Source organism: Osmerus eperlanus, chromosome 1 (assembly GCF_963692335.1).
Source record: "Osmerus eperlanus chromosome 1, fOsmEpe2.1, whole genome shotgun sequence".
Classification (NCBI taxonomy): Eukaryota; Metazoa; Chordata; class Actinopteri; order Osmeriformes; family Osmeridae; genus Osmerus; species Osmerus eperlanus.
The window spans coordinates 14522166-14534150 of record NC_085018.1 but is presented as its reverse complement, the minus strand read 5'-3'; the positions used below and the strand labels follow the sequence as shown (position 1 = coordinate 14534150).

General features: G+C 50.7%; 1 protein-coding gene across 9 annotated transcripts in view; it reads right to left on the bottom strand.

Annotated features, from left to right (window-relative positions):
- Positions 1-2569: 2569 nt before the first annotated feature.
- The window catches only part of eif4g3a (eukaryotic translation initiation factor 4 gamma, 3a), a 49772-nt gene continuing 40356 nt past the window's right edge, over positions 2570-11985 (bottom strand). For 7 of the 9 annotated variants that reach the window (XM_062461747.1, XM_062461756.1, XM_062461765.1 and 4 more), the window contains 12 exons: positions 9649-9739; positions 9333-9474; positions 8806-9029; positions 8431-8546; positions 7955-8127; positions 7563-7688; positions 7171-7252; positions 6841-6939; positions 6404-6550; positions 4853-4934; positions 4373-4519; positions 2570-4125 (listed from right to left, as the gene is read on the bottom strand). In XM_062461747.1, coding sequence (XP_062317731.1) covers positions 3944-4125; positions 4373-4519; positions 4853-4934; positions 6404-6550; positions 6841-6939; positions 7171-7252; positions 7563-7688; positions 7955-8127; positions 8431-8546; positions 8806-9029; positions 9333-9474; positions 9649-9739 — 1611 coding nt within the window. In that variant the 3' untranslated portion in view covers positions 2570-3943. The remainder of the gene's footprint in view (positions 4126-4372; positions 4520-4852; positions 4935-6403; positions 6551-6840; positions 6940-7170; positions 7253-7562; positions 7689-7954; positions 8128-8430; positions 8547-8805; positions 9030-9332; positions 9475-9648; positions 9740-11985) is intronic. The other 2 variants (XM_062461803.1, XM_062461811.1) reach the window with 1 other exon arrangement.

The window sequence follows — 11985 nt, the reverse complement described above, 5'->3', positions numbered from 1 at the left end:
CATCCATCCTTGACCTTTTGAACATCTTGTAAATTTCATGAAAAGCAACCTTTCTCTTAACCCTTGTGCTGCCTTCGGGTCACATGACCCAAAGGTTCATAATGAACCATCATTGTGTTTACCCAATTTTACCCAATACAAAAACAAATAAAAATAATTTTCTTTTAACCTTTGCAATGTGGGGGGTCTGAGACAGCCCAACGGTTAAAAGAAAATGCTTCACTTTGTTTTTGTATGCGGTAAAGTTGTCGCAATACGACGGTGGGTCACAATGACTGATGGGTCAGAATGACCCGAAGATAACACAAGGGTTAAGGTGTTGGGTATTCAAAAACAAACCGGGTCTCCATTTTATTTATAAACATGCTTTATGCTGCGAAACTAACCTGGCTAAAGGGGGCTTCACACCTACTGCGCTGTAACATGTTTATATATTTTATTCCATTACTGTAACTCAAGTCAAAATATCCAAGACTGTCTTCCCCCCAAAAAACTGAACAGAACTTAACTGTGCTGCACAGGGAGGGAGGGGGTTGGGGAGGGATGGAGTGAAGTGGTGGAGGAAGGGGGTGAGGTGGGATCTGGGGGAAGGAGGTTCAGAGGGTGTTGTAGTGGTGTGGGATCTGGGGGAAGGAGAGGCTGAGGTCAGTTGAATGTTGGCCTGAAGTCAGGGATGATGCCCCCTCTCTTATACCATCCTGTAGACTGTAGTCCTGTAGACTGTATTCCTGTAGACTGGTGATGAACAAATATGATGGCGGAGCGATGTTTCATGAACAAAAACAAGCATGGTTTGTGAATAAGATGGGTCTAATCCTAGTACCACCTCATAACCCCTCCCACCCTCCCTGTGAGACCTACCACCTCCCCTAACCCTAACCCTTCAGTAGGCCTATTCCATAACGTTCTCTTTACAGCCTCTCACTATGACAGTTCTCATCCACCACCTCATCAATAACATGACAAATCTGTGATTGATATGAACGATACGTAGCCTATGTTGAGGTCCTTTATTATATTCCCCATATACCCACTAAACACATCTAAGATTACTTTTTTTGGGGTTAGTTTTTCTATAAAAGTAGGCAAAAAATGGGTTATAGTGGTTAATCAAGTAAAATATTGCATCAAGCCAGAAAGTCCTGGGTAATCATGACGACCCTGGTATTTTTTGCGTACGGTCTTTAACATACTATAATTTGGGATGTACACAATCCTTTTCTGGCATACTAAATAGTATGAGTTTTGAGACGAGACATAGGGGGAGATCTGCATGTGGGACAAGAGGAGTTGTTCCCAAAAAGAGGCCCAGGCTTTCCTTGGGTTTTCCCCACTAGAGGGCAGCAAACAAAAGTACACCCAAGACATTTACATTGACTGGTTAACCCTTGTGTTATCTTCGGGTCATTCTGACCCATCAGTCATTGTGACCCACCGTCGTATTGCGACAACTTTACCGCATACAAAAACAAAGTGAAGCATTTTCTTTTAACCGTTGGGCTGTCTCAGACCCCCCACATTGCGAAGGTTAAAATAAAATTATTTTTATTTGTTTTTGTATTGGGTAAAATTGGGTAAACACAACGATGGTTCGTTATGAACCTTTGGGTCATGTGACCCGAAGGCAGCACAAGGGTTAAGAGTCTGCCACTACATCCACTGTGAGAAGGTAGACAGTTAGAAGGAAAGACACATGGAGGTCGTTTGAGGACACCTAGTGCTAGTGAGAAGGTAGACAGGTAGGAGACACATGGAGGTCGTTTGAGGATATTTAGTGCTAGTGAGAAGGTAGACAGGTAGAAGGAAAGACACAGGGAGGTTGTCTGAGGATACCTAATGCTAGTGAGAAGGAAGGCTTTCCCATCACCAACAATAATATCAGCAGCGAGGCCTAGTATCAAGTTCAACATAATGTCAGTTCATCAATCTTCTCCATGCCACCCCTTCCAATGTATCACTGCTCATTTTATAGTGGACATGTGAAATCCTTGGGGGCATAGAGCGTATGCCTGAATATAATACTCTACCAAGGATGCTGTTTATCCCAAACCACTTACCTGCAGGACGTGATCTTGTGGAGTCTCTCATAAAAGACTGGTCCTCATCAAGTCAGCCCTAAACACCGCATCTGAACTTAGGGAAAAAACACTTAGGCTCTTACGCTTTTAAGAGATCCTGTTTGTAGATGTTGTATTGTGGCCGTCAACAATGCATTTCACCCCTGAGGAACAACATTACTGTACTAGGAGCGGTGGGTGGTTATAATGTATAATATACACCTCTTAAGAAGTAATAAAAACACAGTCCTGGTTACTGTAAGCACTACTGGATGGGAATGGTTGTTGTTGTTGAGGATGGGGTTCCATCAAGGCTGCTCCACTTAAGTGTCTGCAATTCATTCATGTGCTCAGTTCAAATGCTTGGAAACACCCCTTGCGAACACACAGATCTGAAATGATGGGATGTCAAACAGAGCAACAGTGGGTTTCATCACTCCTGTATTTTCAATCCTAAAGATAGAATCTTATGAGATGATTCAGTGATAGTCCTGAACAAAGCTCTTCCCCCTGCACTCTCCTTGGCTCCTGAACAGACTCCTGTTACATTTGAAACATGTTGTTCAGTAAGGAAATGCTTTTATCCAAAGCGATGTGAACAGTGTTTAGAGATGACAGAGCTCGGTATTAAACCTCCCCATGTGAAATCTTCTGCTGCTTTGTCATTCTAGATGAGCCCTGTTAAGCCTGACTCCTTCTGATCCTATACTCTGGGGCGAGCTATTCCAACCAGCCAAGTTAAAGGTGTTCCCACACTGCTTTTACATCTCAGCTCCACTAATACCACATGCGAACCGACACGCTACTCCACAAATGCACCCGAGGTTGAAACGTGTTCTTTCTTGGTTCGGCACAAAGCTACAAATATGAAAACAAAAGATTTAAAGTTTCATCTGGCATCATATAAAAAAAAAAAAAAAACAGTCCCTCTTAAAATAACAACCACTGCATTCTGTGTTTTTTTAAATACCTTTTTTGTCTTTAATGTATTTACAAGCTTTTAATTTGCTCTGTAGGTTTGAAGTATTACAAGCACTTCATGTTCAGCAACCCTGGCATTTTGCTTTTTTAACTTGCATTTTGCTCATTTCCATGTGAATGTATCTATTGTTCGTCGTCATTTGTGGTTTATTCATGTTCATTTAGAGTTCTTTAGTGGACTGATGTACATTGCTTCTTGAATACATACCTCTGCCTCTCTCTCCGTCTCCTGAGGCATATGTACATATCACGTAGAGCAAACCAAAGCAGAGGAATCACTTCCTGGGGTTACTCAATGATAACCTTTGACCTCCGACATCATCAAGTGACGTCTATTGTCCGTGTGCATCATCCACTGATCTCTTTGCCTTCCCCTTCATTCCAAAATAACTTTGTTTTACCCTGTTTTCAACCAAACATCTTGGAATCAAGGGAGGCTATTTATTTCACAATTATTATTATTATTATTGTTATTATAATTAATAATATTGTTATTTCTATCGCCATCAATGTTCTCCTCACTGTGAGCCTCTGCAAATGTTAAATAAACTTCCGTATTTGCAGTTCTTAAAAAAATAATAAATTAAAGAGTCCGGAACCTATGTATCTTTAAGTCTCTTCTTAAAAAGTAACAAAAGAAAAGTAAGTTAAAATTTAAAACAAAAATATTTTCTATGTATAATACATGTATTTAGTGCTTCCGCCATTGGAATTAAAACTCAAAATGGCGGCATTTCTCAGAACTGTACCGCAAGAAAAAATTCCAGCCGTAACCAAGCCGTTCTGCCCGCCGCGCACATTTTGAAACGGCCGTTTGTTCTGCTGTGAGGAAGAGGGTGCAGGTTATTCTACGTAGCGACAGCTGGCCTCGTGTCCTGGGTTCCCATTGGCTGCCTGCTCCCTTGTCAGTTGTCCTCCGACTCCTCCTCCGCCTCCCTCAGCCAGGTGAAGAAGGCGGTGACAGACTTGAGAGCCACGCCCTTGCCCAGCTGTTCTGCCGGGTCCTTGCTCGACTCCCACTTGTAGAACGCGTCCTCCGAGATCACGTCCTCGTCATACAGACAGTCGAAGAACATCCGGAGGAGGTCTGGAGGGAGACGAGGGGAGAGAGGAGAGGGAGGAGATAGGAGAGGGAGGGAGGGGGAGATGGGGAAAGAGAGAAGGAGGAAGTGAGAGGGGCAAGTAAGGAGAACCAGTTATCATCAAATTAGAGGTCAAGTCGTCTCGATGTGTGTGTGAATGGCGGCAGTGAGCGGCTAGGGAGTCTAATGAAGAGCCTGTCAGTATGGGGGGGTCAGCGTCTATGAGTGTGTGAGTGTGGGGGGTCTACTCACTGGGGGGCTGATCCAGGGTGACGATCAGAGCCTGAAGTGCATAAAGTGCTTGCAGCTGTCTCTCAGTGTCTGAGTTAAGGTACTTGAGTAACACAGGCAGTCTCCGACGAATGATGACCGTGTCCACTCGACAGGATGGGCTCTCATCTGTACAGGAAACCAGAGAGATACAGAGAGAGAGAAAGAGAGAGAGAGAGAGAGAGAGAGAGAGAGATGGGAGGAGAGACGGAGAGAGAGAAGAGACAGGTGCCGAGAGAAAGAGACCGGTTCAAATCCTTCCCTCATGCAACTACTAGAAGAAGCTGAAACCGTCAGGTGGAGATACAGATCCTCGCCTTGAAAATGTGTTCCAGATCAATGTTGCGTCTGCTCTGTCATTAGCAGAACTTGTGCATAACGTGGATGTGAAAAGCGGGACTCGGTTTGAGACGGGGGGGCATTGCATTGGGGGTTTTCGTCTTGGTTAGAGAGACATCTCACCTTTGACCGCTGCTTTACACACAGCCGTCATGAGAGCCCTCAGGAATGGAGACGAACTCATCTGAGAGTCATCCAGATTAGCCTGGAGAGAGGAAACAGGACACACAGGAGGAGACACGGGAGAGAGGGAGAGGAGAGAGAGGGAGAGGAGAGAGAGGGAGAGGAGAGAGAGGGAGAGAGGGAGGGAGAGAGAGGAGAGAGAGACACAGGAGAGAGGGAGAGGAGAGAGAGGGAGAGGAGAGAGAGACACAGGAGAGAGGGAGAGGAGAGAGAGGGAGAGGAGAGAGAGACACAGGAGAGAGGGAGAGGAGAGAGAGACACAGGAGAGAGGGAGAGGAGAGAGAGGGAGAGGAGAGAGAGACACAGGAGAGAGAGGGAGAGGAGAGAGAGGGAGAGGGGAGAGGAGAGAGAGAGGGACACGGGAGAGAGGGAGAGGAGAGAGAGGGAGAGGGGAGAGAGGAGAGAGAGGGAGACGGGAGAGAGGGAGAGGAGAGAGACACAGGAGAGAGGGAGAGGAGAGAGAGGGAGAGGAGAGAGAGACACAGGAGAGAGGGAGAGGAGAGAGAGGAGAGAGAGACTCAGGAGAGAGGGATAGGAGAGAGAGGGATAGGAGAGAGATGGAGAGGAGAGAGAGACACAGGAGAGAGGGAGAGGAGAGAGAGAGACACAGGAGAGAGGGAGAGGAGAGAGAGGGAGAGGAGAGAGAGACACAGGAGAGAGGGAGAGGAGAGAGAGACACAGGAGAGAGGGAGAGGAGAGAGAGGGAGAGGAGAGAGAGACACAGGAGAGAGAGGGAGAGGAGAGAGAGGGAGAGGGGAGAGGAGAGAGAGAGGGACACGGGAGAGAGGGAGAGGAGAGAGAGACACAGGAGAGAGGGAGAGGAGAGAGAGGGAGAGGAGAGAGAAGAGAGAGAGACACAGGAGAGAGGGAGAGGAGAGAGAGGGAGAGAGAGACACAGGAGAGAGGGGGAGAGGAGAGAGAAGAGAGAGAGACACAGGAGAGAGGGAGAGGAGAGAGAGGGAGAGGAGAGAGAGGAGAGAGAGACACAGGAGAGAGGGAGAGGAGAGAGAGGGAGAGGAGAGAGGGAGAGGAGAGAGAGACACAGGAGAGAGAGGGAGAGGAGAGAGAGACACAGGAGAGAGGGAGAGGAGAGAGAGGGAGAGGAGAGAGAGACACAGGAGAGAGGGAGAGGAGAGAGAGGGAGAGGAGAGAGAGACACAGGAGAGAGAGGGAGAGGAGAGAGAGGGAGGGAGAGGAGAGAGGGAGAGGAGAGAGAGGGAGAGGAGAGAGAGACACAGGAGAGAGAGGGAGAGGGGAGAGAGGAGAGAGAGGGAGAGGGGAGAGAGGAGAGAGAGGGAGAGAGAGGGAGAGAGAGAGGGACACGGGAGAGAGGGAGAGGAAAGAGGAGAGAGAGAGGGAGAGGAGAGAGAGGGAGAGGAGAGAGACAGGAGACCCCATTAATCACTCAAGGATCACACAGTCACAACACCAACCACAACTCTCCAGCCTCAGCCCCAGCCCCAGCCTCAGCCTCAGCCTAGCTGTCCGTACCTCTACCCAGTCGAAGATCTGCTCGTCACTGGCCATGTCCTCCAGCAGCAGTCTCTCCAGCTGACCCCTCAGCTCCTCAGGGCCCAGGGGCCTCTTACTCTGGCCTGCCTCTGGGGCAGAGCCCTCCGACACAGTGAACTGCAGCTTCTGGTGAGAGAAGGGGAGAGGTGGTGAGAGGAGGAGAGAGATGAGGGGAGGAGGAAAGATGGTGAGGAGAGGAGAGGTGGGGGGAGGAGAGATGGGGGTAGGAGGAGGAGAGACGGTGAAAGGAGAGGGGAGCACAAGAGAGATGGCGGGGGAGGAGGGGAGAGAGATGAAGAGAGGGGAGGAGGAATGGGAGGTTGTTGTCGAGCCTAGGTGTGTGTCCAGGTGTGTTCTTGTGACCCGGAGGTGACCCATGACAGTCAACAGAGTGTGTGCACGTGTGTGTGACTGACCTGCTCTGAGATGAAGGTCTGGACGTCCTCGTCCTCAGGCAGGAAGTCGCTCCAGCTGAGGCCAGACTCCCTCCACAGCCCGCCCACCTTCCTATGGCTCTGGAGAGGACAGGGGCAGCCTGTCAGCACCCTCACACCCTGGACTGGCTGACTGACTGACTGACTGCTGACTGATGATTGATAGAAGACTGACTGACTGCCAACTGAATGCTAGATGACTGACACTGAATGATGAATCCCACTTTCCCGGCTGAGTTCATCTCCCTTCACACATCTACCTTGCTGTACAGAGTCGAGTCCTCCATATGACAAACAAACCCAGCCACTTACCATTTGTTTGCATAGTATGTGCAGTATTTCAGAAAATAAGATCCCAGCTCTTCCCACAGGAAGCAAAGGTTTGCTTAATTCACTGTAGACAGACAGAGAGATACAAACACAGACTAAATAGACTCGCAAGATTAGTCAAGTACACTTAGTGTATTTCAGAAGATGCTCTCGATAAATTATGCCAACACATGTTAGGTTGGGTCTACAGGTTGGGTTACAGGTAGGCCTACAGGTCAGGTAGACCCAGAGACAAACCCATGGGTCAGACTAGAGTCAGGCCTAGAGTCAGGCCTAGAGCCAGGCCTAGAGCCAGGCCTAGAGCCAGGCCTAGGGCCAGGCCTAGAGTCAGGCCTCCAGCCAGGCCTCCAGCCAGGCCTAGAGTGGGGAGTCACCTTAAGAGCTCTCTCATAGAGAAGCCCCCGTCCCTCAGCAAGGGGCTGAGCAGCTCTGCCAGGTACAGCCAGATGTGGGGAATGTCTATGGCCATGTCGTCAGCCATCTCCAGGGTGTCTGCGAACCTGGTGGAGACGCGCACACACACACACACACACACAATCAGATTGTTTTTGCAGCGAGCTGAAAACATAAACACCCTTTCCTATCAATGCAGAATATTCCAACATGGATCACATCAAAATGAATCCAACTAGATCTAGGCTGACTAAATCACGGCCCCACAAGCTAGGAGGAGCCACATGCTGGGGCTGGAGCCAGGCTCCTCCAGGTAAGGAGCTAGGAGGGTGAGGGTGGGGGGACGGGGGTTTGAGACCACACAGTGACTGACCCCTGCAGGAGCTGGGCCTTGGGCAGCAGGCCCTGCTGGAGCAGCTGGGAGAGCAGCTGGCCCATGTGGTCCCGGGTGATCTGGCTGCGCTCCAGGGTCGACTCCACCCCCACACGCACAAACACATGGAGCTGGTCTGGCAGGTCCAGCTCGTCCACACACTGGATGGCTTCCTGTACGGGGGGGATGGAGAGACAGAGGAGGGGAGAGGGAGAAAGAGAGAGAGGGGATAGAGAGTGAGGGGGGAGAGAGAGAGAGAGAGGGGGTATGGAGAGAGGGAGGAAGATGGAGAAGGGGGGGGGGTAGAGAGACAAACACAGAGAGAGAGGAGAGATCAAGAGAGACGAGAGAGGAACAGAGATCGAGGGAGAGACAAAAAGAAGCATGTGATTAAACATCCCCCGGCAGAGTAAAGAGGACGCCCCGGGAGGCTGGGGGTCGCCGTGGTGCCAGAGCGTGGAGGCCTGCAGGCGTACCTTGTAATCGTTGATGTGAAGGAACTCGTCGATGATGGACTTGGATTTCCTCTCCATGTCCTCCTCAGAGAGAGCGGGTCTGTCTGGGCTCTGGGCCACCACCAGCTCTTCTATCACTGTGGACACCAGACACAGGTCAGAGTCACACTGTGTGCTTGGAAGCAGGGAGGCAGTGTGTGTGTGTGTGTTTGGTCTCCACTGTGCTGTAGAGTGTGAGTGAGCGAGTGTGTGTGTGTGTCAGTGAGTCTCCAGTGTGTGTGTGCGAGCTCCAGATGTGCTCCGGAGTATGTGTGGGTGTGTAACAGTCTTCGCTGTGTACGTGTGCGTGTCTCCACTGTGCTCCAGGGTGTGTGTGTGAGAGCGCTCCTCCCTCACCAGGCTCCCTGGCTCTGCTGCGCTCAGCCTCCGTCTTGTCCTCGCTGACGCTGGGTCTCCGGGGCCCCTCGGGACCCTCCCGCTCCCTGTCCCTGCGGGGCTCCTCTGGGGCGGCGCCCTCCAGCAGCTCCTTGGAGCTCCCTCTCCTCAGCGGGGCTCCGGGCCGCAGCGCCAGGCCGGAGCTCACAGGCTTCTCACTGCGCTCCCTGCCCCCGCTGCCGCGACTGAGGACGGAAACACACACGTTAGCATGGCGCACGCATGCACTCGTGTTAAAATGCCCTGCACGCGCGCGCACACGCACACACACTAACATACCACGCACATTCATACCACACACATAATATACCCCATCTCACACACACAGACACACACAAATCGTGTAATCACAAGTTGCAAATGACCAAATAAGATTATTTGTAGTCCGTTCATCAATCATTCGATCATGGGTTATGGTCGTTCCCCCAGTCGGAGGTATTTGTGGTGGGTCTGGGGGGGGGGGGGGGGGCAGGCTGTGAGCTCCTCACCTCCCCAGGACTCTCCTGGCCTCGTACTCTAGGGCCTGGGCAGGGGTGCCGGTCTGGCCAGCGGGGGGGCTGGTCTGGGCAGCAGGGTTGGATTGGAGGGCAGAGTAGCGGTTCAGACTGCTGCCACCGGTCCTGGACAACTCTGAGAGGACAGGAAGGACAACACACAGTCAGCACTGCACTCAATATGATGTGGGGGAGGGGGCAGAGAAAGAGAGAGAGAGAGGGAAAGAGGAAGAGGCAGAGAGAGGGGGAGAGAGAGAGGAAGAGAAAAAAGAAAGACGTGACAGAGAAAGCAAGAAGAGTCAGTCGTCACCTGAGTCGCTGGCCTTGGCTCCTCCACTGCTGCCCTTCATCCAGTTGAGCTGGGCTCTAGGACCCAGCTGGATCTTCTCATCCACCTGGGGCTGGGGACACAGCAGCCACCACAACCACGGTCACTATCAACAACCACCATTAACCCGCACTCTTGACAACAGATAACCACATAGTTTACCCCTTCGACAAGAGGAATGGAGGTAAGACGTTTTTTCCCCCCACTACCATGTTCAACCAGCAGAGGGAGCCTGTCTCCTGCCCTGCAGTGGTGCAGTACCCCCTGTGACCAGCAGGCTTTGTTTGTGTGTCGTTGCACTGAACTAGATCAGCTGAGGACAAGGCTGTGTACACACATTCCCGTAATGAGTATGTATATCCAACCGCAGGATTCCGTGAGAGTGTCTGAACTCAGCACAGTTCAGGAATACGTAGCTAAACATAGAACAGTGTGTATAGAACTCTGACACAGAGTAAACAGCCACAGCAGGACCTGGGAGATGGTCGGAGGTAGACACATCAGCCACTCAGACAACCTCTGGGTATGTAAATCGGTCTGGCTTAGAGGAAGCCTGGAAAACATATTTGGCAGGCGATTTGTCTACAAGGAAGTTGTAGATCTATGTTACTTTCAAACTGATGCTGAAACTTTTTTCCTAGTCTACGTGGCTGGCTGGTGTGAAGAGGGAGGAGGAATGAGGAGATGTACGGAGGAGCAAGGAGGTGTACTTGGGATGTGTGGGGAGACGTTAGAAGACATTAGGAGGTGCTCGGAGATGTTAGGAGGTGTTGGAAGACATTAGGAGGTGCTAAGAGATGTTAGGAGGTGTTACAAGACATTAGGAGGTGCTGGGAGATGTTAGGAGGTGCTAGGAGAAGTTTGAAGACCTTATGAGAAGTTAGGAGGTGTTAGGATCATTTAGGATAAGTTAGAAGACATTAGTAGGTGTTGGGAGGTATGTGGATGTTTTAGGAGGTGTTGGGAGGTATGTGGAGGTGTTATGAGGTGTGAGGAGGTGGAAGGAGGTATGTGGAGGTGGAGGAGACGTTAGGCCTTATGTGGAGGTGTGAGGAGGTGTTAGGAGGTATGTGGAGGTATTAGGAGGTATGTGGAGGTGTGAGGAGGTGTTAGGGGGTATGTGGAGGTGTGAGGAGGTGTGAGGGGGTATGTGGAGGTATTAGGGCGTATGTGGAGGTGTGAGGGGGTATGTGGAGGTATTAGGGCGTATGTGGAGGAGTGAGGAGGTATTAGGAGGTATGTGGAGGTGTGAGGAGGTGTGAGGGGGTATGTGGAGGTATTAGAGCGTATGTGGAGGAGTTAGGAGGTATGTGGAGGTGTTAGGGGGTATGTGGAGGTGTTAGGGGGTATGTGGAGGTGTTAGGGGGTATGTGGAGGTGTTAGGGGGTATGTGGAGGTGTTAGGGGGTATGTGGAGGTGTTAGGGGGTATGTGGAGGTGTTAGGGGGTATGTGGAGGTGTTAGGAGGTATGTGGAGGTATGTGGAGGTATTAGGGCGTATGTGGAGGAGTTAGGAGGTATGTGGAGGTGTTAGGGGGTATGTGGAGGTGTTAGGGCGTATGTGGAGGTGTTAAGGGGTATGTGGAGGTGTTAGGGCGTATGTGGAGGTGTTAGGGCGTATGTGGAGGTGTTAGGAGGTATGTGGAGGTGTTAGGGGGTATGTGGAGGTGTTAGGGGGTATGTGGAGGTATTAGGGCGTATGTGGAGGTGTTAGGAGGTATGTGGAGGTGTTAGGGGGTATGTGGAGGTGTTAGGGGGTATGTGGAGGTGTTAGGAGGTATGTGGAGGTATTAGGGCGTATGTGGAGGAGTTAGGAGGTATGTGGAGGTGTTAGGGGGTATGTGGAGGTATTAGGGCGTATGTGGAGGTGTTAGGGGGTATGTGGAGGTGTTAGGGGGTATGTGGAGGAGTTAGGAGGTATGTGGAGGTATTAGGAGGTATGTGGAGGTGTGAGGAAGTGTGAGGAGGTGTGAGGAGGTATGTGGAGGTGTGAGTAGGTGTTAGGAGGTATGTGGAGGTGTTAGGAGGTATGTGGAGGTATTAGGAGGTATGTGGAGGTGTGAGGAGGTGTGAGGAGGTGTTAGGAGGTATGTGGAGGTGTTAGGAGGTATGTGGAGGTGTGAGGAGGTGTTAGGAGGTATGTGGAGGTGTGAGGAGGTGTTAGGAGGTATGTGGAGGTGTTAGGAGGTATGTGGAGGTGTTAGGAGGTATGTGGAGGTATTAGGAGGTATGTGGAGGTGTGAGGAGGTGTGAGGTGTGAGGAGGTGTTAGGAGGTATGTGGAGGTGTTAGGAGGTATGTGGAGGTGTGAGGAGGTGTTA